Genomic DNA, 27,383 nt, shown 5'->3' on the forward strand with positions numbered 1-27,383 from the left:
GTTGATACAAAGACAAAGCAATCACAAAGAAATGCAGATGTCCAAATGAGTACCTTCTGCATTATTAATCTTATGGGGTACAGCACAATTAATGAATATGTAATGGGGAAAGTGGTCCAGCTTTTAAAAGGTTTTATACACATTTAAAGGTACAGCTTAATGTGTATGGATGTCTGATGTAAGAACTGCAACAAATAAAAAAGCCCTGTTGGTAGCCTCCTTTCTATACAAAGCACGCTATGCATTAAAAAGTTGCTCTGGAAGGGTTTCTTCATTCATTCCTTCATCATATCTTGATTTCCTCAGCATAATCCTTACATTGTTTCCTCACGTTCATGGGTCGTGCCAATCCTGTACACAAATACAAGCTGGGGGATGATGAGATTGAGAGCAGCCCTGCCAAGAAGGACCCGCAGGTACTGGTGGATGACAAGCTCAACATGAGCCAACCGTGTGCTCTCGCAGCCCAGAAAGCCAACAGTATCCTGGGCTGCATCAAAAGAAGCATGGCAGCAGGTTGAGGGAGGTGATTCTGACCCTCTACTCTGCTCTCGTGAGACCCCACCTGGAGTCCTGTGTCCACCTCTGGACTCCTCAACATAAGAAGGACATGGACCTGTTGGAGCAGGTCCAGAGGAGGGCCACGAGGATGATCCGAGGGCTGGAGCACCTCTGCTATGAAGACAGGCTGAGAGAGTTGGTGTTGTTCAGCCTGGAGAAGAGAGGGCTCCAGGAAGACCTTATAGCAGCCTTCCAGTACCTAAAAGGGGGCCTACAGGAAAGATGAGGAGGGACTCTTAATCAAGGAGTGTAGTGATAGGAGGAGGCGTAATGTCTTCAAACTGGGAGAGGGTAGATTTAGATTAGATATTAGGAAGAAAATCTTTACTGTGCGGGTGGTGAGACACTGGAACAGGTTGCCCAGGGAAGCTGTGGAGGCCCCATCCCTGGAAGTGTTCAAGGCCAGGCTGGATGGGGCTTTGAGCAACCTGGTCTAGTGGGAGGTGTTCTTGCCCATGGCAGGGGGGTTGGAACTAGATGATCTTTAAGGTCCTTTGCAACCTAAACCATTCTATCATTCTATGATTTTCCAAAGGGGCATTCAGTACTCAGGAAGAATTAAAATTCAAAGGGGAAAACCAGAATGTGTATGATCCACCCATTAACACTCTGGTGCATACTCAGCAATTCCCTTTCCTTTGCTGTGACAACATAAAGTCTGAAAAACATGTTTTGGCAAACATTGGCAACATTATGTCTGGTAAATAAACCAGGGCCAGAAACTCTTTCCTGACCCTGGGGCCAACTAGCATATCACAATGAGCCTTTATGGGCCCCTTCTCCATACTCTAATGCTCTAATTATTGTTCTTTGTGCGTGTTTTTCATTCAGTGTGTCTGGAGTAACCTGGGGACTATTCGCAGCAGTGCAGCCCATTAGAGAGGTGCTCTCAAGAGTATAAGAATGTGTTGTATGCATGTGGATGTAGGGAGAGAAATGAAAATGCAAACTGAAAGTAAATGCACTGGGCCACCATCCCTGAGAAAGTCATGAGTGTAATGGTGCCGTAGCCAAATGCAGTAGTAATGAAATTTGGGATGAAATATGTAAATGGCTGAAACTCTTAAGAAAGGTGACAGAAAAGGAAGAGGGAGTGGTAAGATTATTTCACTGACTTACTGATTTGACTTTCTAAGATTTTGCTGAAGTTTGCACTCAGTAAAGAAGCTAGCATTGGAACCAGTGCCATTTTTCCTGGTGTTCTGGTTTCTAAAGATGTTCTAGAATTGAGTGTAGTGCAGCGATTCAGTTGTGGGTTTCTTATATCATTAAAAAAACCACCACCAGAAAAATCTTGTCTGAAGTATTGATACCTTTTATCTGGACCCGATGTACTGTCTTTTAGTAATAAAATGAAGGTAATATTAACATATATTGTAAATTTTGCTGAATGGAATTTTTAATAACTAATGTTTACAAGAGGGAAAACTAATCATCAAATGATAGTTTATTAATGACACGGACTTGATTTTAAAATAGATTTAATAAAACATTTAAGATTAGATTGAATTGTCTTGAAAATTTTCTGTGCTGGCTCATTTACGAAATGATACCGATACGTCTGTCTAAGGCCAAGGTTTAGCATGCATCTGGGTTCCCATTAACTGAAAACTGAGAGCTATGGATGTATTCTGTCACTCCTGAAATAAACAAACAAACAAACTACAAACTGTACCTTATATCTCTGATCTCATTTCCATGAATGATTTAAATAAATGGATTACATTCATGTAAAATGAATTCTCAAATTAGGCTGTGGACTTCAGTGAGACAACAATTCGATTCTCAGCAGAGCTGTTTCTGAGGAAGTGCTTCATTTTATTCTAGTTGCCATTTCGACCACATTTATGAAGCGCTGGGTCATAGGAAAATTTCCACTACTTTCACGAAAAAAGTTCAGCTTGTTAGGAAGGAAGCTGAATTTTACAGTGTACTAAGTAAATTAAGTTTACGACAGTCATATGCTTTATTAGTGTTTCAGTGAATTTTTTTTTTCATTATTTAATTGTAGAAACTGAAAATATTTATTTTAAATATACAATGACATAAAATAAGGTCACTCATCTTTAATTTGCTCCATTAGTCTGATAGTATTGAATACTAGCAGCTCTCAAATCATTAGAAATAAAGACTAAAAATACAAGGCAAACTTAATGCTTGATTTTCACACAGACATAAATTAGGTGTAACTTTAATGAAACTAATGGATTTAAACCACAGAAAACTATCAAAATCAGGCCCTGAGCCCTTACCATCTTTTCATTTGTCAGCTGTTCTACCTAACATATTGCAGGAACAGCGAGATATATGTGGATATATGTCTGAGCTAGACTGCAAAACTTTAAAAAGAGGTGAATAACTTGATTCTTTTACTGATGAAACCTATTTTTTAACAATCCTCCTTCCTGGAGGAGGACTCATTTGCTGAAGGAAAGAATGGAAAAAAAGAACAGGGAATGAACTTTGGCCATGTAAATTCCTGTCTTGAAACATCACGCCTATAGTCAAATAATAATTGCCTAAACAGTACTTGAAGCTCAATTTATTTTATTTTGAGGATTTATCCTCAAGCTTTTTAGCTTAGATGTGCAAAATATTATTGTTTGATGAGTATTATAACTTGGAAGTATTTTAAAATTAACTCCTGGAGAATCAGCTTCTTCCTAGATGTGGTACATATCCAGTTATGATTCACATTTTGTACAAACTTGTTCTCTCATATGGTAAATTTTTAGTTAAAGTTTAGGTAAAGTTACTTAGAAAAGAGATCCTCAAAAAGTAATAATTTCATGTGCTCCCTGAGGGGAAAAAAGGTAACAGTTGCAAACCACCTTTTGACACAGATGCAGAATATCTGCAATACATGAAGAAATAGTAAATCAATAAGATAATCAGAAAACTATGCAAATAAACATAGGAATAATAACAGGGATATAAATAAAATGTCAATGTCAAATTGGAAAATGCATATATTGCCTTAGAAGCCAGCAACATTGGTGTTGAGGTTCTCATTTTTCCATAACACCATAACATATAAACTGCAATGTGGAATCAAACCAACGGTCCATCTAACCCACCGTTTTGTTCCCAGCAATGGTCATGATAAGAGGCTATGTCGGGAAGAGTATATGGGCAGAACAAACATACGCGATATTTCTTCCTAACATTTTCCTATCCCAGAACAGACAGATGAGAATGGACTGAAGAGAATTTTCGCCAGAGTTCCCTATGTTTCAGAAAGTATTCCTAAATCTCAGAAGACCTCCCTGTAATCTCAGTATCATACTTCTGAGTTTCCACAGTGTCAGGTATTTCTCTTGCTGCCCCTGTAGGACACATGGAAACTCAAGAAAGGAAGGTTTTGCATTAACCTGGAAACAGCTAGAAGAGCTATATATCCACAAAAAATTTTTCAAATTCATTCCTAGTCTCTGAAAATAGACATTAAAGCCTCTGTAGGACTGAGCAGTCAGAAAAAACTTGTACTACCCAAGGCTAAGGAGTGTGGTATGAAGGGGGAAAGTCATGGAGTGGATCGCTCAAATTTCTCTTCATCATGTCCCCAGGGACATCAGTGTCCAAGATGGCAGCTACCTCCATCATACAAGAGGGACAGAAAACTGGAAATGCTGCTTCAGAGGACATCTACACACCCCTCACAGACTTCTCTTCCTCCCAAAGGAAGTTGATTTGGCTCCAAAATAATTTGTACTTCTGCCCCTCATTTGCTGCAATAAAAAATTATTTTGGTTTTGAAAAGGAAAAATCTTCAGTATTCCCTAACCGGAAAGTACTATTTAAAGACACAAGTCTATTAAAAAGGTTTCTTAAATTATTCCAAATAAAATGGCAGATCAAACAGGCCACTTTTGTGGATGTTGATCTTGGCAAGGCAGAAATCATACTGGTGAAGCTAAAGTGCATGACTTCTCAACCTGAATGGTTATTGGGCAGCAATGTATCTGTCACGGTGACACTGACGCTGTCAAACTATTACAGATCGAGCTCCAGAGTTATATGCTGTCTGAGGGACTACAAAGGAATGAAAAGTTCTGATGTTTTATATACAGGAAAATCTCAGCTCTTTGATGACCAATAGAAGACGACAAATGTTTTTTTATCCTTGAGACATATGGAACTGAGAAAATTAGAGAAACTAATGAAAAAACATCAATTCTTTCAGATGACTGCATTATTGTGTTTTAGATTGCTAATCTCAAATCCTAATCTGATCTGTCTAGTCAAATCATTTCCTTCCTCATCTCCTCTAAATTTTCCCTATCTTTGAGACTTCACCTGTTAAGAAGAAAGAAGTAGGAATTAAAAAGAATGAGAAATAAATGGAAAAGAAAGGTAATAATATAACACCAGCAGTGGCTAGACTCATCAGCTGTATAGGTCAAAGGAGTCATTACGAAATGTAGAGAATTGTTATTACAGTAAGATAAGTAAGATATTAAGATCTAAGAAAGACCAGAATACAGGTGGAAGTCTTTGCTGCATAATTATATATATACTTTTTAAACTGAGTGACAATTAGATTATCAATGAATATATATATCACTGAAACTAAGAACATAACGCTCAACACCCTCCCAGAAAGTTATCAGAGATACAAGAAATGATGCTAACAGGAAGGACTTGGGTACTCAAAAGCTTGTCTTTTTTTCCAGTCTAATAAAAGATAGTGCCTTACCTTACAAAATCTGCCTTGCTTACTTTCTCAGGCCACCAAGATTATAATAAAACTATCACCACAACACTTACTTTTAAAACGCAGATGCCATTTTAGCCCCCAGAATAAAAGTTTCACTACAAGGCAAGACAGTGAGAGCATGTATATTGATTCAGATTGTTCTGCCTTCACCTTGAGGAAAATAGTCCTGTATCTAAGGAAGTCAGCCTAACTTCATCAATGGGACCGATTTTAAGGATGTTGTTTTGTTTAGCAAGACTTGTTAGTCCCTAAAGGTTAAATGGAGTAAAGCATAGCATTAAAAATTTCCTTGTTTGGTGTACACTTCAATTTTCTTATATTAGAAATTGTAACAAAACTAAAACTTATAGCTTTGAAAAATCTGTGCCAAATGAAAAGGAGGATTTTCTGGAATTATTATAGATAATTAAAATGCTCCAGTAAAATTCCATGATAACTGTGACGAGCTGGCATACTAAAGCAACTCAGTGAAACTGTTGTGACCCATCAGAGTTTTGGAGGAGAGTTAAGCGTAAGAAATAAACTGCTCTTCCTGAGTCTTTAACTCCCAGCTTATTGCTCCAGTGCCAGTAGGAGCACCAAAACTGATTCTGAGTGAAGTGATGATACAGATTTCATACCCTTGTAGCAAAGCTGAATATTATAGGAATGAGAAATACAGCACTATCAAAGGAGAATGCTTCTGTTCTCATTTTCTTCAAAATTATTCTTAAGAACCAAGTAGTACTCTAAGCCGTAATCCTTTCCACCCCATTCTCCCCTCACAAAAAAGAGAAAAATTTACCAAAAAGATTTCCTTGTACAAAGCTTCTCAGTCCCCTGAATTAGCCAACAGTAGCTTCTTTTCTTTTGTCTCAAAGAGAGATTTCTGCTCTGCTACCACATACCTGCTCCGTTAACACAGCGCTCGGGCTCAGAGAAATATCCCAATATCATTTCAGAAAAAATACTTCTTATGAGAACACTTGCAAATGAAGACCTAAATTTGATCCCTCACTCTTCAGCCCGGAGTATCACAAGAATGTATTTATAACAGCCTGTGAGCACAGAGACTGTAACAGGACGTACTCGGAACAGTGCTCGAAGGAGGAGCGGTTCTTGTCTCTAGGTTCAGAATATCTCCAATCTGAAGTTTGAGAAAGGGATAAAGATGGGAATACTCTCTGGAGAAACCATATACATTCTACCTAGATAGATGGAAAAGAGTAAGGGGAACTGGACAGTAATGTCGTGGCTTGTACCGAACTGGTACTGTAACATTTTTATTTGTTTTCTGCTTATGTCCTTAATTGGTTGCTTCTGTACTGCGAGCAGCAGCCCTCCAGAGTATGCAGTCAGATGACAGCCATGTTATGTGGATCCTGTGACAGATGTTGACTGATTTGTCCTCAGGAAGGATTTGGTTTCCAACTCTATCTTTCCAGGCACAGGCAAAAGATATGTTATGAGAGGTTTTTATTTTATTCTTAACTTTGTCCTCACACGCTTCAAGCACCTGTTTATTTCAAAAAAGAAACGTTTGTGTACAAGTTGTAATAAGCTAGCAAAAAAAAATAAAAAAAAGACTGAAGTTTAGAAAATGAAGGCAGTATCCTGGTAAGAAAGCGTAGGTCTCTAGGAAAAAGGCTGGAGAATTGACAAGCTGAGACGTTGCGTCTGAAACCTGAATGTTTTTAAAGGATCTGTTTGGAGAGTATAATGACTGGATTTGAAGAAGCTGCTCATAGTGAAATAATGTAAAACATTCCATACCTCAAGTGCTACTTTGGAAGATTATAGTGCCTGTTGCAAGAAGTTTCTTGTAAGGAGTTTTCCATGGGAAATGCTTGATTGAGTCAATCGAAATACGGGATAACTACTACACATTTTATAATTTTGCACATGACAGTCAGGATTTCATTCCGGTAGGTCATTTGATTCTCTGCAGGTGGCTCTGTTGGTTTCTGGAATAGTATACTGCGAATTACATGTTACACAAATGAAAGGCAGTTATAATTCTGGATAACGTTGTATTTGATTCTACAAACATCTTTAGGCCTAATGCAAAGATTCCTTTGAATAATTTATCCAGCTAAGTGTCTGTGGTCCCAAACTCCTAATTTAAAAATGTTGATAAATGAAGTATCTCTTTAGCTAATAAATGAAGTATCTCTTTAGTTATCCTTTGTCAGCAACATTCATTTTAATGGAAAGTGAGTTTACAGGGTTACATGATTGAACTACTGAGCCAAGTCAGTGTTGGCAAATGATGGGCTAAATTATTGATGTTACACACTAATGAATTCTGATGAGAAATAAAATACAGACATTACATTTCAAGTGGTTCATAATTATTTTTGTACTTTAAAAGCAATTTTATTCTTTTTCCAAATCATACTGGTTCTGTAAAACAAAAACATAGTTAGTGATTATAACTGAAATTATTGAGTTTGAGGCAAAAATGCTCCTGTAAGTTTTCCTATGCAAGTATAATGCTATACACACTAGGATTCTGATTTCTTCTTATACTTCTGGGAGAGGATAATTAAATTAACTGCCTAAATTTTTAAACTGCTGTCTTTAAATAAAATAATCTACTTTGCAACCATGGTTAAGAGTTCGGTAGATGAGTTTATAATCTATGATATATCAGCATGTTTACTAGAGATGTTCTGAACTACCATAATTAATTCAGGTGACAACAAAAACAGAAGAGCTGCCAAATAGGAGCTTTCAACATGTAAACAGTTCATCATTAAACCTGTGTTTTGATATATGTTTAAAACGGGTAGAAGGAGGTTACTAAACTTCAGATAGCCCAAAGTGATGTTGCAAGGTTGAATCATTAATTTACAATGTCATTTTTCTGATTCTTTACCCGCTGTACTGGATAAAGAAAATTAATTCCTTAGTTTTTACTTATAAAACCAGCATTTGCTCATTTGGCCACAGTATAACGTCATAAATCCTATCCTTAATCTTGTCTTCCTAAAAATGGGCTTTATTTAACTTTTCTTAATTGTACGCTGAAGGCTTCTGTCAATTGCTGGAAAAGCAAATCTATGAAGTGTCATTTCCTTTTCTTTTTGACACATAACAACTGAATAACCGTCTTACTTGTCAGCTCATTGCCGTATTCTCTTGTCATTCAGAGCTACCATTGGCTTGTTGAAGGAGTAAGTACATGCAAAACTGTTCTGGTTTTACTTACAAAGGGAATCTTGTGATCCAAATGATTGACCTTTGAGAGGTTTGTCATATTTGGCCAAGGTCTCAAAAGACAGAATCATCATCATAAACCTCAGTGTTACCTATAATTTGGCCTTAAACTTGAACACAGTACCAAAATATGTACAGCTATTTTAGCGTAAAAGTCTCTGAAACACAGCATTTTACATTAAATGGAACTATTTAGAAGTTTGCTTGCTCTGTTGCTATACAGGTATCTATCAGCACAGCTGATGGGAACATAATGTACATTCAAGCTATGTTTTCTCTTGTTTAGCCAGTACTGCTTAAAAAAACTATGGCCTTTCTGCTATTCAATACTATTGCTCCAATCAGGACAAAACATGATTTAGAAAAATAACATTACAGATGAGAAATGGTTATGTTTCTCTGAAAAAAAAACAAAACAAAACAACAAACCCACAAACTTTTCACAGCACTATAATAAAATACTTTGAGGCATTTTGGTTGTGTATGTGCATATTGACCCAGGTACTCATAACACACTTAAACCAAGACAGCTCAGCTCTGCAAAGAGAATCAAGGATTCCTATTAATTTTGCTAAGAAGAACTTGAATTAATTATTGCTGGATTTTGAACCACTGGTGTTTCAACCACTTAAACTGTTTTTCTATAATAGGAAGGACTCCCCTGAACTGTAGGTAGGGCTGAGAGCATTGCATATTATGAAAGTTGCCAAGTATTTGCTTTTATAGGATCCATTATATTTTTTTTCCCAACAATTTATCCAAAATTTAGGCATTGGGCTCAAATACTTGATTTTTTTGGTAAATTTAAAAAATGACAGAAATGGGTCATACACTACTACCAACAAAATTTTAGAGCCATGAGGCTCTGAAAACACTTTACCCATGCTTGGTAAATGTCAACTTGAACTCAGTCACTCTGAAAACTATATTTTCACAAACTTGAGCCTTGCAGCACGTAAGACTTCTCCAGCAGCAGTATCTCAGGACTGCTGTGATTTGGGTTGGGTCTAGGGGCCTTAGAGTAGAGGTGTCCTGCCTGTGCTTTCATTTTGCCCAGTAGATGCTGAAGGAGGAGCAAATTGCTTGATTTGAATGTGACAGCACAAGAGCCAAAACAGAGCAACAGTTAGATTTGGGGAAGGCTTACAAGGAGATAAAATTGGGCTGCAGTGAAAGAAAACTGTCAGTGGCCTGTCAGGTGAGGGTAGAGGCTGGAATTAGAAGGGCCAGAGCCCAACTAGAACTTAATCTGGATACTGCTGTAAAAGACAATAAAAAATGTTTCTATAAATCCAATAACAACAAAAGGAGGACTAGGGAGAATCTCCATCCTTTATTGGATGCAGGACAAAACATTGTGACCAAGGATGAGGAAAAGGCTGAGGTACTTAATGCCTTCTTTGCCCCAGCCTTTAATAGGTGTTTAATAGGGTACCAGTTGTTCTCTGGGTACTCAGCCCCCTGAGCTGGAAGACAGGGACAAGAACCAGAATGAAGCCCCCATAATCCAAGAGGAAATGGTTAGTGAGCTACTACAGCACTTAGACACATGCAAGTCTATGGGGCTGGATGGGATCCACCCAAGGGTACTGAGGGAGCCAGCAGACGTGCTCACCAGGCCACTTTCCATCATTTATCAGCAGTCATGGCTAACCCGGGAGGTCCCAGTTGAGTGGAGGTTAGCAAATATGATGCCCATCTACAAGAAGGGCTGCAAGGAGGATCCGAGAAACTACAGGCCTGTCAGTCTGACCTCTGTGTTGGTGAAGGTTAGGGAAGAGATCATCTTGAGTGCCATCACGCGGCACATACAGGACAAGTAAGTAATCAGGCCCAGTCAGCATGGATTTATGAAAGACAGGTCCTGCTTGACTAACCTGGTCTCCCTCTATGACAAAGTGACTCACTTAGTGGATGAGGGAAAGGCTGTGGATGTTGTCTACCTAGACTTTAGTAAAGCTTTTGACACTGTTTCCCACAGCATTCTCCTGGAGAAAGTGGCTGTTCCTGACTTGGATGGGTGTACACTTTGCTGGGTTAAAAACCGGCTAGATGGCCAGGCCCAAAGAGTGGTGGTGAATGGAATTAAATCCAGTTGGTGGCCAGTCAGAAGTGGTGTTCCCCAGAGCTCAGTACTGGGGACGGTTCTCTTTAATATCTTTATCAATGATATGGACAAGGGGATCGAGTGCGCCCTCTGTAAGTTTGCAGATGACACCAAGTTGGGTGGGAGTGTTGATCTGCTTGAGGGTAGGACGGCCCTACAGAGGGCTCTGGACAGGCTGGATTGATGGGTCGAGGTCAATGGTATGAGGTTCAATAAGGCCAAGTGCTGGGTCCTGCACTTGGGTCACAACAACCCCATGCAGCCCTACAGGACTGTGGAGGAGTGGCTAGAAAGCTGCCAGTGGAAAAGGACATAGAGGTGCTGGTTGACAGCCGGTTGAATATGAGCCAGCAGTGTGCCCAGGTGGCCAAGAAGGCCAATAGCATCCTGCCTGGTATGAGGAATAGTGTGGCCAGCAGGACCAGAGAAGCGATTATACCTCTGTAGTTAGCACTGGTAAGGTCCCACCTTGAGCACTGTGTTCAGTTTTGGGCGCCTCACTACAAGAAAGATATTGAGGTGCTTCAGCATGTTCAGAGAAGGGCAACAAAGCTGGTGAGAGGTCTAGAGAACTAGTCTTATGAGGAGCAGCTGAAGGAACTGGGATTGTTTAGTCCGGAGAAAAGGAGGCTGAGGGGAGACCTTATTGCTCTCTGCAGCTACCTGAAAGGTGGTTGTAGCGAGGCGAGGCTCGACCTTTTCTCCCAAGTAACAAGTAAAAGGACAAGAGGATGTGGCCTCAAGTTGTGCCAGGAGAGGTTCAGATTGGATATTACGAAAAATTTCTTCACCAAAAGAGTTGTCAAGCATTGGAACAGGCTTCTCAGGGAAGTGATTGAGTTGGCATCCCTGGAGATATTTAAAAGATGTGTAGATGTAGTGATGCAGGACATGGTTTAGTGGTAACCTGGCAGTGCTAGGTTAACGGTTGGACCTGATGATCTTAAAGGTCTCTTCCAACCTTAACCATTCTATGACTCTATGAATTGGCAGATCTCAGAGGCTGAAAGGTGGAAGAAGGTGACCACTGGTTGGAAAAAAGATGGAGGCTGGGACTTGAGCAAGCAACAAGGCAATAGAGGAAAATGCAAATCAATAGGTAGTGCCAGAGACTAAGACTGGAAAAGGAGGTTGAAGGGAGAGCAGAAATGGCTGGTCCAGCAGTTTGGGAATGAGTCAGGTGGAGGAGAGAGGTCTGATTTGATCTGGGATGAGATGCAGCATTGACACTGGGCTAGGAAAAGTAAACACTGAGCTGGAGGGACTTTGCTTAGATAAAAAGGGTGAGCAATAAATTACTGAATAAGAGATAAATGACAGCCTACTGCAGTTATTTACTCCATTAGTTAAAGATAAGTGTATTGGTACTAATTCTGCTGATGATCAAGGTGTCAATATAATGTTTTACATTCTTGGAAATATTAGAGTTTAAGAAAAGAACTTAAAAGAAAATTATTAAGATTATAAAAACAAGGTACTCAATTTAGAAATCTTAGGATCACAGTTATTTCTATAAACTTAATTCAGCCTATTTTGTGTAAACATTTCAACACAGAATTTAGTTATTTAAGTAAAAAGTAATATTTATGCTACTTCAAGAAATTGAAATCCAGTAGCCTTCAAATTCTGGAAAAGGCGTCCAGCACAACAACTTCCATGTTTTTTGAAAACTTTTCAATTTATGATACAGTGTTTGAGCACATTTTTATTCCATCAAGTTTTAAACTCTGAATCTCTCTCTCAGGGAGTACAGAGAATAATCTGAGGCTTAAAGATTGCTGCAGCAGTGACATGACTTAGTGGATCAATTTTGAAGAAGCAGGAAGTCATGCAGTTTCTCTCTTCTTGTCTTTTAAGACCTACTGGTTTGAGTAGCCCTGCTGATAATAAAAGCAGTAGAGATACCAAGCTTGCCAGTTCCTTAGACTTGACTGGATCTTTGAGTGTTTGGCCCACAAATGTAAGTTATCAGAGTTATAGGTGGAAAGAATATGAATTCATAGGCTGCATTTCTGGATTTCATTTATCTTTAATAGGAGAATAATTTTTGCTCAATGAGAAATGAAGTTTGTCTAGTAGTCTCATCAGTTAAAGTCAGGCATCAAGTTACTTGTAGTAAACTTAATTCTGTGAAGTTGTGTTTCATTATTAAAAAAAGTATCTATACCTTTCTATTAGATAGCACATTTAAAATTATTAAGACATTTCTGTGTGTGGATGTTAGAAAGTGTAAGAAAGTGGACAATTAGGGCTACTCTGGTTATATTTAGAGATGGATTCCAGTATGTGGTGGTGAACACTGAAGAAATACAACTCTTAAGAATTCTTCTTTTAAAAGAAATTTTGAAATAATCTCCTAGATTAGATGGCATGTTTCCATTATCTCCTAGGTCACAATCATATAGCAAAAAAATCATATGAAGAACGGTTGAAGGAGCTGGGACTCTTTAGTTTGAGGAAGAGGAAGCTGAGAGGAGACCTCATCACTCTCTACAACTATTTGAAAGGACACTGTAGAGAGGTTGGTGCTGGTCTCTTCTCACAGGTAATTAATGACAGAACAAGAGGGAATGGCTTCAAGCTCCAACAGGGTAGACTTAGACTGAACATTAGGAAAGAATTTTTCACAGAAAGAGTGGTCGGGCATTGGAATAGACTGCCCAGGGAGGTGGTTGAGTCACCATCCCTGGATGTGTTTAAGAGATGTTTAGATGTGGTGTTGGGGGATATGGTGTAGGGGAGAACTTTGGAGAGTAGGGTAGATGGTTGGACTCGATGATCCCAAGGGTCTCTTCCAACCTAGACAATTTTATGATTCTATGATTCTATGAATTTTTAGTACTCAAAATACTCATACATATTTCTGCACAAAAATTGTATATCGAAAATGTACACTTGCAAACAAACCAAATAATTTATCACTACAACAATCCTGGTCAGGTTAATCTTAAAAATATGAGACTAATTTGATTGTCTGCAGAGACTATCTTCTAGCCTCCATAATTGATGGGCAACTAGCAGAACTGTTTTCTTTATCTCCCTACTATATATTAGAGGTTTTAAGTGATAGCCACATTTCTAAATGACTTGCTTCATATCACATTTACTTCATACAGTGAAACTTTCAAGTGAAGCCATAGAAGAATAAGCCAGTTAAGACCACTATAGGTGTTCTTATGCCTGCCAGGAAATGTTTGTGGTTATATCAGCCTTTGGGCACGACGCTTTGAAAAATAAAGCGTTTATGCGAAGCACAAGAAGCTTGGTGTGCTAAGGTGTAAGTGGCACAAAAAGGTAAATGCAACTGAGTTGTGCCAAATGATATGTACACTTCAAAAACAGTAAAGGAAATCATGTCAGAATAAAGACATCAGAGTCTTGCCATGTGATAAGCAAAATCACAGACCATGAAAATGAGGCAAAGAAATGAAGCAGGTTCTAATTTCTTCTATGAATTGGGTTTATTTTGAGACTACTTTGCACTGTCTCAGTAGAAGGGTCCCTCTCATCATGAAGCAACAAAATAAATGGTCATGAACATTTTCTGTGTCTATTCCATGGCAGCTGTATTTGCTGCTATGCCTACATGATAAGTAAATTCAGACATTTTGGGGAATGCTTGTCCGGGTCATCAGCTCAATCTAGAAAAATCTAGACAAAAATAATTACTTTAAGGATTGAAATAAAACATGGGATCATATTTTGAAGAATTCCAGATGTTATTATCCAAAATTCATAAGCATTTCAGAGGAAAGCCATATATATTTAGAAACTATATACTGGGTGCTGATTTCCATGTTTCTTTAGAACCTGATTGACCAAGTAGCAAATTTTTCAACTCAGAAGGATTACCCCCATGAGCAGGAGCAAAAATACCAGGTCTCAATTCCCCTTTAACTGCATAAGTATTCTATAAATGAATAATAAAACCAGAAAAATTTAACCTTGATATTTTAAATGGTTACTATGAATAAGTGTGATTAAATACAAAAGCTTTAGAACTAATTAAAAGGTGTGCAGCCATGTCCCCTTAAGAAAAGTTATCTGTCATCCAAACCCATATGTCTCCAAGACAAGGCAGAAACAGCAAGACTGCTAAAGTGAAATCAGCAGGCAAAAAAGACACAACTGAGTGTAATCAGCATAAATGGTGATAACTCAACCCGTAACAGAGAAAAATAAAAGAGAAGGCGTACAGATTTTGAAGATCGTCAGCCCTGAGGGACACCATAACACACCTGTGTTAATAAGTTAGAGAACAAAAGATGTACTTAAATTGACTACCATCTGACAGCTAAAAAGCAAGTTAAGAATGAGTGGTTTACAGAAAGCAAAAGGGCAAACACTGCTTTTAACACCCAGGATTACAGTTGGTCCTGGCCTTAGTGGAACTGCACTGGCTCTTTCCTGTAAGGGGTAGAACAGGGTGCCAGGAAAACCACAGATTTTGCACAGTCAGTAAAACAAGATGCAGTATCCACTGAGATGCCCGCAGTAGATTCAGCAAAGCTTCAAAGCCTTAGTTAAGAACAGTCCTTTCTCTAGTGACCTCCGCAAAATTGCCCAAATAAAGACAATACAGTGTAAACTGGTGTAGTTCAGTACAGTGGAATTATTTTGAACTACAACAGCTTTGTCAAGAAGTTTTTTAAGACTTCAAGATAATCAAGCAACTTCAGTACAACTGAGGAAAATGTATAAATAATCATAGCATTCTGCAGGCAAAGCGACACTCTGTGGGTTGATGCATCATTCCTTTGTGCCTTATGTAGCAATTTCCACCTAATGAAAATGGGTAAAACTGCTACCAGATAGAAAGTTTCCGAACTCTAAATTCTGATGATCTATTTTTATATCACTTTGCACTGGAGTGAATGGCTATCAAAGGTGCAGATCTATTAAAAAATAAGCCAATAATCTTCTATTTATCAAAAAGGTACCTTTGTCATGACACCATCAGAAGAAGTATATATGAAATACTTTAAAATTACAATGAGGGTAGCAATGATGATATTCTTTTTGTTAGCACTTTGGCCCCCAAACTAATTCTGGCATAACTATAGTCAAGATAAATCATTTATAAGGATGGACTAAATTGAAGAATGTCAGGATTAAAGCACAGCCACAGTCCTAAATAAAGCTACACCTGCCATCATATATCATTTTTGCAATTAGATAGCTAATTGAACTTACTCAAGAGCCAAGTTATTGAAACTCCAAAACATTATTGGGAAAACAAAAGTCATTACCATAATAAATACCTTGCCTGTACACTTTGGGGAGAAAAGGCTTTACGTTTTTGTCAGATTTTTCTAAATTAAAGAGATTACTTCTATTATTTTCTTTCAGATTAAAAATGTATTTAATGATTGTAGAAGGATTTTTGAAGACTGAAATCCTCCAGCAAACTACAGAATATGGACTACACCAACTGTGATAGCGAAATTTTCCCCACATTGCTCTTTCACATTTCTTCAAACCCCAACCAGAAGAGCTTTTATTTGAAGAAAAGCTGTCACTGACTTCAGCAGTAGCCTTTGCTTCTCTCCTACCACATAGAATGTCCTTTGACTATTAACATAATTAAGTTTAGGTGAAGAGTCAGTGTAATCTACAGTGGAGATCATAGAACTTTCCTTGACTATCATGATAAAAACAAGTTCTCTTTTCAGAGTCATTGAGCACGTATGTAAACGTGAAAGAAGAGCAAAGCGGTGCTTTGTGCACTTCTAGTGCACTTCTAGCGCACTTCATGCACTGCAATGGTAATCTCTCAAATTCTGCCCCTGGTTGCAGTCAGACAGCAGTAAAGGATTTTTTAAAACTTGAAATGGGTTAGAAAAAAGTTAGAGCATATGAAGATGACATAGTTTTGCCCAAGAAACAATCCTGCACTTTACAAAAAATGAAATAGATGAAGAGCCAAATTTGAAAATAGAGATCATTTCAGTCACTGATCTCTGCTCTAGCAGTTGATTCGATTGCCAACATATTTATTCTTTCCTATTACTATGGAAGAATCTCTTATCCCCTTTTTTAACATCACAACTGAAATGCTCAATTTTAAAAATCCATTTTCTGCCAGAAGTATATTCACAAAACACATGGACGCTAAGTAGTCAGTTGATCATTCCTATTTCCAAAGCAAATATTATATGTTGAAAAAGCATAATGGCTACGAGGTTCATGATATAAACCAGGGAATATATATTTAAAAGTTTGATTGAAACAAAAGGAGCTTAATATAAATTAAAATGACATTTTATTTTTAAAAAACTAGCAATGTCACCACATACAATACAGACCAATAAACCTTTGCAAAAAAATGGGAAAAGCTAATATTCAGTAGAGGTTGACTCCCATAATTCTGCCTTCATGGTTCACACTCATATTGTTGGTGCTTTGGACAATTTTAACACATTTGGATAATATTAACATGTCTTCAGGCACATAGCCGTGGTGTGAGCTCAGAAAGCATATACTCATTTCTGCTACATACTGAAGAATGCTTTTTGGTCTTCTTTCTCAGAACAGAGACCCAAGAGGAGGAGCAGCCAGAAGGCACTGCGCTCCGGTTATGACTCCCTGGTAAAGCACACTGCTGCTGGGTAGGGCCAGGCAGACCAAAAATCTGGACAGCTGGTGCTAAGGCTGGACAGAGAGCCGAGGAGGTAAACACAGGACACTCTGCCTTTGCTACCTAAAGCATAATCATGGCAAAGCAGAGATTCTGGCCCTAGGACATTTAAGATGGTGCTGGCATGCGGCAGCCTCTTACAGCCAGGCTGCTTCTTCTGGGGACAGCAGCACCCCCAAAGGGGACGGGTACTTTAGCCGAGTGCTCTAGGGGGGACACTGCCCCCGCTGCAACCCCGTTCAGTTTAGTACAATTACCAAAGAAAGTCGGCTCAGCCCAAGGGCACGCTCAGCCCAAGGGCACGCATTAGCAGTGTGACAGGGAGGGACGCTTCGAATTAACAGTGAGCTCAGATTTGTGCTTAACTAGCAGGGTGGACGACCAACGGCAAATCTCTGGCATTGGTACTAAGTTTAGTGCTAACCTGCCTGGATGCAGTCCTGAGTAATGTGCTCTGGGCAATCCTGCTTTAGCAAGGGGAGTTGGACTAGATGATCTCTAGAGGTCCCTTCCAACTCTGAAAACTCTGTGAACAGAAACTGGGACTGGTACCCTGCATATAATTCTTTCTGAAATGAATTAGAGAGACCAGACACCAAAGGAGCTTGCCATCATTGTAAAGCTCTCCTCTTAATTTAAAACTTTTAGGGACATTTAATTGCAAGCATCTATTTTTTTCAAATTATCATTAACAAAAGCACTTTGCTATTAACTGGGATCCCTACTAAGGTTTTGCTTTCTTTGGTGGTTATTAAAGGTAATGACTAACTCCACCAATACCTGTTACTGGAAACACCCTCCTTGCTAATGGCTTTGGCAATGTCACCTTATTACAGGCCTAGTTCCTCCTTCTCAAGCACAAAGTCTTACAGGCATTATGGTCTATCTGCAGCATTGGAAGCAATTGGAAGGCAAGCCAACATCATGCAGTTCAACAAGGCCAAGTGCAAGGTCCTGCATCTGGGTCGGGGCAATCCCAAGCACAAATACAGGCTCGGCGGGGCATGGCTGGAGAGCAGCCCTGAGGAGAAGGACCTGGGGGTGCTGATTGATGAGAAGCTCGACATGAGCCAGCAATGTGTGATCGCAGCCCACAAGGCCAACAGTATCCTGGGCTGCATCAGAAGAAGTGTGGCCAGCAGGTCAAAGGAGGTGATTCTGCCCCTCTACTCCATTCTCGTGAGACCCCACCTGGAGTACTGCATCCAGCTCTGGAGTCCCCAACATATGAAGGACATGGATCTGTTGGAGTGCATCCAGAGGAGAGCCATGAGGATGATCTGAGGGCTGGAGCACCTCTCCTATGAGGAGAGGCTGAAAGAGTTGGGGCTGTTCAGCCTGGAGAAGAGAAGGCTCCGGGGAGATCTTATTGTGGCCTTCCAGTAACTAAAGGGGGCCTACAGGAGAGTTGGGGAAGGACTTTTTACTCAGGCATGTAGCAATAGGATGAGGAGGAATGGCTTTAAACTGGAAGAGGGCAGGTTCAGATTAAACATTAGGAAGAAGTTTTTCACTTTGAGGGTGGTAGGGCACTGGAACAGGTTGCCCAGAGAGGTTGTTGAGGCCCCACCCCTGGAGGTGCTCAAGGCCAGGCTGGATGTGGCCTTGGGTAACCTGGTCTAGTGTGAGGTGTCCCTGCCTATGGCAGGGGGTTGGAACTCAATGATCTTTAAAGTCCTTTCCAACTCTAAACCATTCTATGATTCTACGATTCTAAGTCCAGACTTTTAAAAATAGGCTTAGTAGTGTAGACTAGTAATGATGAAATGCTGGTCAAATCTGTCTTCCAGTCTGAGGCAGTTCTTGATTTTCACATCATAATTCTCCCAAACACTGCTGCTGTGTATAAATGGAGAGTGTTGCTAGTTAAAAAGTACCTGGTGAGAAGGGCAAAACCCCCTCCATTATCTACTTTCAAGTCTGTCTTGGATCTCACCCAGGTCATGGCTTCTGTAAAATATTAGAAAACACTTAAGCAGCCAATGAACTGTATCTACTGCCTCTTCTAATTCACTCTTCCTCTGTGATTCACCTGCTCCTGTTTGCTCTCGTCAAGGTAGCTACGGGGACGCAAGCTCTCGTGAGCGGGAATCACCATTTCAGTACACACTCGCACACTGTTCAGCACAGCGGGTTCTCATCCTCAGGCTTGAATGCGAGACAGACGCTAGGAACAACAAACTCGGGGTATTTCTTGCTGAGAGAAGAGGAAGGGAGGGGAATGGCTGCCAGCTTCTACTTTGGAAGTGTGCGCCACTATGCTCAATGTCATCAATATAAGAACTGAATTGACAGAAGGATAGATTGATCTGACAACAACACAGATAAAACAAAGACACTGGTCCATACATAAAAAAATCACTGCCAAGACCTCTAAAATAGAAAAATATTGTGTAGCTGAAAGGAAATACTCTTCTATACACCTTGGTAATTGCTCTTAGCTGAACTAGTTTCCATTTTAATTTTATATATTTTTCTTGTTCCCTATTTCAATAGTAAGTTATTATCAGTCAAACTGCATAAAAACATAGCAAGAATCTTAGAATACCAGGAAAGGATCAGAATATCAGAAAAGGATGTCATGGATAGTGGAAGACGATAGGGAACAGAATATTCACCAGACTTTGAACAAAATGTTGTCTTTGGTAGGTCTGAGGTACTGGGATCTGAACATCTAGAAATGTTGCTGGGACTCACATCAAAAAGCTTAGTTTAGGCCCATTTCTAGGTAGCTGAGTTATTCAGGGTGACAAGATTTACAGACACAGCTTCTCAGCATGAACGGCATATGTGGAAACATTTATGCCAAGGTGAAGGAATTCTGCAAAACTCATTCACTGTAACATGGACTAGTTATTGACATAAGAGTTCAATTGTATATGAGGTTCATAGTACAGCTATTAAAATACTGTGTAACATTAGATTAATGTAAAGATTCATGTGTGAGGCAGCCAACTGCCACCTGTGGCTTCCATGTCACTGCTATTATTATTCATGAGCTTTGGGCCACACATTGATCACCTCTGTTCTTCACTTACTGTTGGAGTAGTTGAACACAGAAGAGAACAGAAATCATCCCAGCAATCCCCCCCGCAAAAATAAAAATGGAGCTTTTCCAGTATTTTAAATGCTAAATGAGAATTTTGAATGAAGAAAAGTGCCGTTCCCAGCTTACCTGTTTTCAGTGGCACACAGATCAGTGCAATATTGAACAAATATAACACTCCCCCAAATCCATAATATTAAGAGTATTAAAAATCACTAATAAAGTATAAAATCTGATTATATTTTCATTTTAATTACTTTTTCTTGACTTTCTGATTTTAATATGACTAGGATTTTCTAAATCTTTTCTAGAAGTGGAACATATATGGAAATTTGGAATTTTAAAATAAAAATCCTCTTAGTGAGATACTGAAATCAGATCATGATGCTGATGCAGTTTAATGGATTTCTACAACTTATTCAAGTTAGCTTTTACTTTATTGCATCAGACATTAACTGTGAAGTGCAATTACATAATATTAAAATGTAATAGAATTGTTTCCGCAACCATACAACAAAGCCTGAGTGTTAAAAATTAGAGACAAGGTTTGTAAGAATATGCTGCGCTAAAGCTACCTCAGCAACATAACTTCTTTTGCCAGTAGTAAGTCTAGAGAAATTTTTCACTTAAGTCTTTTAAAAACCCTTCACAAACACCATCTGGTTATGGCCATTAACTATGGGAAGAGATTGAAAGGAGCGGCTTTACAGAAATATGAATAAGATACCATAGCACAAGACAAAAAGAACATTCACACTGTATTATATAGTAGTTATTTTCCCTAGTAAACATATATATCCAGGGAACAAGTCATAAAATGAGAAACCATACATCGTTGGAAACCATTTTTAAATCTCATAGCCCCCCCAGTGTTGCTTTTTTACAAACAAGGGAAAGTCATCGTGTAACTGAGTTAGGAAGGTGTAATACTTCTAAAAACCAGTCTCCTGCTAAAGAAATTAAATACGAAAATAGTGAAAATGACAATATTGTTTACCATGGAAATAATATTTGCACAAAACAGGACACAGTAACATTTTCTAAAACAGAGCAGCAGTACTAACGCCGCTCTATGTTTCAAATATTTATATCCAATGTATTTATAATAATCTTTTCAAAGGTTTGTGAGAAATAAATCTATTCTCCCCCTTTTTTTCAAACTACGCGTGGTATATGTGCTAACTTACTGAATTCATCCTTCATGCAATTCCAGTTTATTAAAGAGGTTAAAAATTTATAAAACTCTGATGGGATATGGTTTTAATGCTTCATCACACTACCCATCATTTGCTTTTCAATCTAGATCAGAATGATCTTTCCGACTTCCCTGCAATCACCTACCTGCACAGCTAATATTTTCTGAGCGTTCTCCTGAGAGGCTGCCTGGATCCTCGCCAGCCCAGCCTGGATGGAGAGGCCGCGCTGCCTCCATCGCGCCGCCAGCGCCCCGCGCAGCCGCCTCTGCAGCGCCCAAAGCTGGGACGGTCACCGCCACCGCAACAGGAACGGGAATGGGAACGGGGAGGGGGAGGGAGGGTGGGACAGGGGGGAGAGGTAAGAAGGAAGGGAAATGGGGGAGGAAGAGGGGGGAAAAAAAAAAAAAAAAAAAAGAAAAAAGGAAAAAAATAATTAAATTCCCAAGTCAGAGTAGGAGAGGAAATTAATGGCAGCGTTCAAGAAGAATGATGGAGGGAAATATAGAAAGCAGTCAATAGCCCATTCTGCGCTGTACGGACCTGACAGGAATTTCACAGTCTCTTGGTTTTTCAGCCCACTCATGTGCATTCATCAGAAACCAGTCACATCTGGCTGCCAGGATGGGGGGTTAATTTTCTCTAAATGCCTCAGCAGTTTTGTTCTAGCTGAGGCAAACTCTGTGACTGCAAAGCTGATGAGTAAAATATTTCTACTTCACCCAGTTTAACTCAAAACCGATAGCCTCGGGACATATTGAACCTTTCTTAACAAAAAATAATCTTTTGAAGCTTTTTGAATGGCACATCAGGTCAGGCCAAAGTTTAAAATGCAAGTTTAAGACTTTGATGGACACAAGGGCTTTTTTTTTTTTTTTTTTTTTCCCTGTGTAAAGCTTATCATAGCTTGGCAATGTGTGCTTCAGTGCATGACAAAACTAAAGAGAATTAACTTAGCCATCAACTGCTCAGGGAGAACAATAACAGGAAAGAAATTTCCAGATAGAAGTTCCTATTAATCTACCTAGCTATAACCATGTGACAGGAAAGCATCTAACAGCACTAAATTGCACTGAATGCGGCGGCTGAGAGTGACACTACTTAAAAAAAGGATTTTATATAGACGTATAGAAAAGATAACGCTTATCCTTTGAATCGCATTCAGTGCAAAGAATCCTAACTGAAATTATTCAAAGTGGGAGTGCTTACCTGTTAGGCTTTTGCTGTTTGCTAACAGTAATTATTGTGACAATCTACACCTAAGACTGGTATCAGATTTCCTTAATCTGCAGGTATTTGGAACTCATAAACCCAGTGTGGCAGGTCCCAGTCTAGAAGCAAAATGTTTTAATGAGATCTGAAAATCTACCAGAACAGAATGTTTTTGAAAACGACCGTGGGTTTCGGTTAATTCTGCAAACATTGCTGCATACTCTAGACTAGACGCAATTGAGAAAATGGAAATTTAAACCACTTAAATTATTGCTTAGTGGAAATACATGGGTTTTTGTTTCATCAAGTTAATTATTTCAATAAATTCCATAGCTATTGTTAGCATGAGGCCTTCAAGAGTATGCCTGTCAACCAGATATTAACACAATGGATTGTACCGTTCCTTTGGAAATATTACATTTCATTAAGGTCAATGCCACAGGTCAATAATTGGATCAGTTATAAAGAAGCTTTTACATGATAAGATATGACTGCTCTTTAGGAGCAAGCGCAGTGTACCAGGTCAAAAATACACTTTTTCAAAAGAATGTAGATTATAGTAAAATCAAGTGAGCTATTACAGCCTAGAGAGTAATTAATGCACATTTTCAAAATTAATGGCCTGATTTTCAGAGATACTGAGTTTCCAGAAGTCCCATTAGATTCTACGGAAGCTGTGAGTACTCTGCATCTTTGTAAATGAAGCTATAGAGTATTAAAACAGATCTTTGTACATAATTTTTTGAGTCCTACCCATGTATCTTAAAAATAACGTGAGGGAAGGGAGATAAACTCAATGTGAAAATATATCAGTCTGAATCACAGCCAAAACCTGAACTCTAATAGGAATATGTTTTCCAGTTTGAAGAACCTTTTCTGAGTATCACTGCTCTTTTCCTCCTGTTTTAAGAGATTTTTTTTTCCTGAAGTCCATCTCTTTCTGCGGGTCTGCTGTTAATTCAACTATTTTCAAATGTCATGTTCTATGATACCATTCTATTCTATACCATTTATGATACCCATTTGAGGGTGACAGAGCACTGGAACAGGCTGCCCAGGGAGGTTGTGGAGTCTCCTTCTCTGGAGACATTCAAAACTCGCCTGGACACCTTCCTGTGCAACCTCGTCTAGGTGTTCCTGCTCCGACAGGGGGATTGGACTAGATGATCTTTTGAGGTCCCTTCCAATCCCTACCATACTGTGATACTGTGATACTGTGATTCTGGAGTCTGAAAAAGAATGCAGGTGAGAGAGGAGAAAAACATAACAACTTATGATATTTTAATAAAACAACCTACTCTAGCCCTAGAAAAACAAATAAAGTAGAAAAATATTTTTGTATTATCAAAATTCTCATTTTTGTAAAAAGGTAAAATAATTGCAAGATATGCTGTCATGACGAGGAAACGGTGGGTGGGAGAGCACATGAAAGGATTCATCAGTGAATGGTGAAAGGGATCAGTGGCTATCCAGTTCAACATCTATCTGTTTTTTTTTGTCTTGAGAGAATCAAAAGACAATCTAAAATGTTGACGATTGGCTATTTGAAAATTGCTATAGTATTTATTGAGAAACTGACAGTTTATAATGGCTGGTGTCCAATACAACCTTCACTAATGTTTCTTGTTTCAAAGAACTGAATAAACACTTGCAAATTACTAGTCCGCGATAGCTGTTGTTACTATTGTAAGTATCCCTGCCTCTAATGCATGTTATATTTTGAATACATTTTATTCTGCCTACCATAATGGAGCCTGAACCCAACATTTAGTTATTTTACAATATTAATTGCAACAACAATAATATCTATGCCCGCAACCAGAAATACATGTCTGTGAGAAAGTAACAGCTTGATGAAATAATGTTACCTGCAAGCCTAGAATAAACCGATGGACGCACTAACCCAGGAGGGGCCATGCAATCTCCTGAGTTGACTGCAGACCCTTAGCTGGGCAACAATTTAAACCAGAAAATCCCAAGTAACCAGGCTAAAGAGCACCTACAGCCCAAAAGCAGCCTGTAGATTTCATAGGTTTTGCCATGATCTCTCTATCCCTACAGGTACCGATACTTTTCCCTTAGCTCCTCTTCTCAGTCATATAATAGACGTATAGTTATTTGCTTTTCCTTATCTTTTAAATTGTGATCACACGTAGAGACGTAAGAAGGCACGGCATGCATGAGTTGCATACACGACATTATTACTAATTTCTTCATTTTTCATTGCTTTTTTTTTTTCACTATTTAAGAAACATGCTATTTCCTAAGTATTCGCAACACATTGAGCCAAATGTTGACAGAGAAGGTAACAGCATCTCCAGTGGTCAAGGTTTAGGAATGTGTACAGTAGCCAAATATTTGTATGAGAGTCACTTTATTTCTGACATTTACTTTGATGTAGGAGCAGGACTGAAGTAAAAAGGAAACAGAAAGATAAGCTAGGTCCAGGTTTTGGGGATCCCAAAGGAATGGAAGCGCCGGGATCCTGGTTTCTGTCATTCTTGGACCTTCCATGGCTGCAGCTGATACAGGTCTGCTGTTAGTCCCCACAAAACAACCTTCCGTTAAAGGGACTGTAGGGGTTTCTGCAAGGATCAAACCCAAATTAATCCTGCAGGAAGGAGCAATAGCTTTCACAGATACGTGGTGGGTTTGTTTTGTTTTTTTTATCTGGGAGGGGACAATTTTTGCAGCAAGTAATTTCTTCCCAGTTCTCGTCCCACAAACAAGGAGATGGCGAGCTGATGGCTTTGCTGGAGATGCACCTTTGTGAGCTGCTGGGGAGAATGAAGAACACTGTCAAGGAGTTGCCCTCGACATGCTGCTCCTTTGGGGCTTCACTGTTGTTCTTTACTTGTGTTGTGGCTCCCCTCTGTGCCTCACAGCAGAGGGGAACATATGGCTCTATATATGTCTAATTCCTTGGTTATATATGGTACTAATATCACTAATAATATGAGTGTTAATTTGGGAAAAGGAGGTGTGAATTAGCTGCCATTGCTGTCTTACTCGAGAAGAACCTTGTGATTCGAGGAACCTTATTCTGTTCTCAACTTTAAGTTTTTTGTTAGGATAAAGCAAGATACTTCATTAAATTCATGCCTGATTTTCAGTAATATGATTGAAATTAAGATAATATTTTAATCTGTAATTTCTTATTTAAGGGATCAAACTGGGATAAAAAGCATATGATACTAAAACTGATGCCTAATTCTTTATTCCAGTGGTATTGTTTCTAGGTATTCACTAATTAATGCTATCACAATATTTAGATTCTCTATACAGTAAACAAAGGGTAAATTGAAAGAAAATCCCACATAGAGAGAAGGAACCGTATCTTATGTAGACCAGAATGCTTTTGTTGCCTGGCAGTTCACAGGAACACAAAATCTTCGCCTGCCTATCTTTTATTACCCAGTCTAGCTGCATAGGACTAGACCAGGGCAGATTACAGACATATTTGACAACAGACCCCAAACTAGGGGTGTTTACTTTGATTAAACATCAAATGGCATGTGGCCCCATTAAGGATACAAAGTGACCAGCACACGGAAATCAGTCATGGTGCTTTTCCTCGGTCAATAACATACTACTTGGACTGCTTCTGTTACCAGTTCTGGCCAGTGACTGCAAGCTAGCATTATATTGGGTTATGATTACAAACCTAATTGTTCTCTCTGCTGTTTTTAATTAGTGAGCTTCAACCAATCTGAATATAACTGTTCCTGTTTTACACCTGAGAATGAAAAGAAAGAGTCAGACCCCCTATGAATAAAGTTTCATTTTATTTTCCAAATTTAGAATTTTTTGTAAGAGAAATATATTCTGAATTTAGAACACATCCTTACTTCTAGAGGTGTCTGATCCAGTAAAACTGCAAGGTTCTGGGTCACATAAAAGGTCACAGATATGATTATAGGCAGAACTAGGATACTGTTTGTCTCAAAAGAAGATTCTATTAAAATTTTGCCAAACTTTAAACATTTGATCTAAAAATGTGCACGGCAGGTGTTTGCCTCAGGCTGAATTTGTTTGGATAGCCCAAGCAGTTTGCTTTTTTTGTGAGGTATTCTGGGCAAAATACATTATTCTGCTCCTGTTACAAAATTATACTGATGTTTCCTTTACTAGATGCAGTATGCAAAGGGGATTCACATTTCAAAGGGGACAGCCTTTTTGTGTGTGATATGACTTTTTCATAAAAATAATCTGGTGAAAACTGCAAGTCTTCGGAAAACTGTTGCCTGCAGATAGTCACTAATAAATTTTTCCATTGTTATCAACCAAATTTTTTTAAAATATTGTTCTTTGTAAGCACTCGAGCCTCTCACAGGTGCTACAGTTGATCAGATTGTGTATGTACCAGCCTTGCTGAGCAAGAATGCTTATCTCTATATAACTCTACTCTGTATATAAACCATTTTCACAAAGCAATTTGTCATACATTAGGTCAGGAATACAGCACTGAAACTTGATTTTCTCTATAATGTCTGCTATTTTGGTCCAGAATGAGATTCATCACTGACAACAATGTGCTTATCTGTGTATCAGCATAAATATCCATCTACAGGTGCCCAGCAAACCTGGAGAAAAAAATAAGTCCTTGTGAAAATTGAAAGGTATATTTGGATCAAACTGTGAAGTCTGTTTTATGGCTGCCAAGTTGTGATTAAGAAATCCAACTGATAATCAAAACTGCTGCAATACTAACC

General features: G+C 38.9%; 1 protein-coding gene across 1 annotated transcript in view; it reads right to left on the minus strand.

The window, feature by feature from the left end:
* The window catches only part of CCDC178 (coiled-coil domain containing 178), a gene marked incomplete at its 5' end in the record, with an annotated part of 182,858 nt that overhangs the window by 2,076 nt on the left and 153,399 nt on the right, over positions 1 to 27,383 (minus strand). Inside the window, one exon of the mRNA XM_082499492.1 lies at positions 21,608 to 21,742. Coding sequence (XP_082355618.1) covers positions 21,608 to 21,742 — 135 coding nt within the window. The remainder of the gene's footprint in view (positions 1 to 21,607; positions 21,743 to 27,383) is intronic.

This window comes from Vanellus vanellus, assembly GCF_965231255.1.
Source record: "Vanellus vanellus genome assembly, chromosome: 2".
Classification (NCBI taxonomy): Eukaryota; Metazoa; Chordata; class Aves; order Charadriiformes; family Charadriidae; genus Vanellus; species Vanellus vanellus.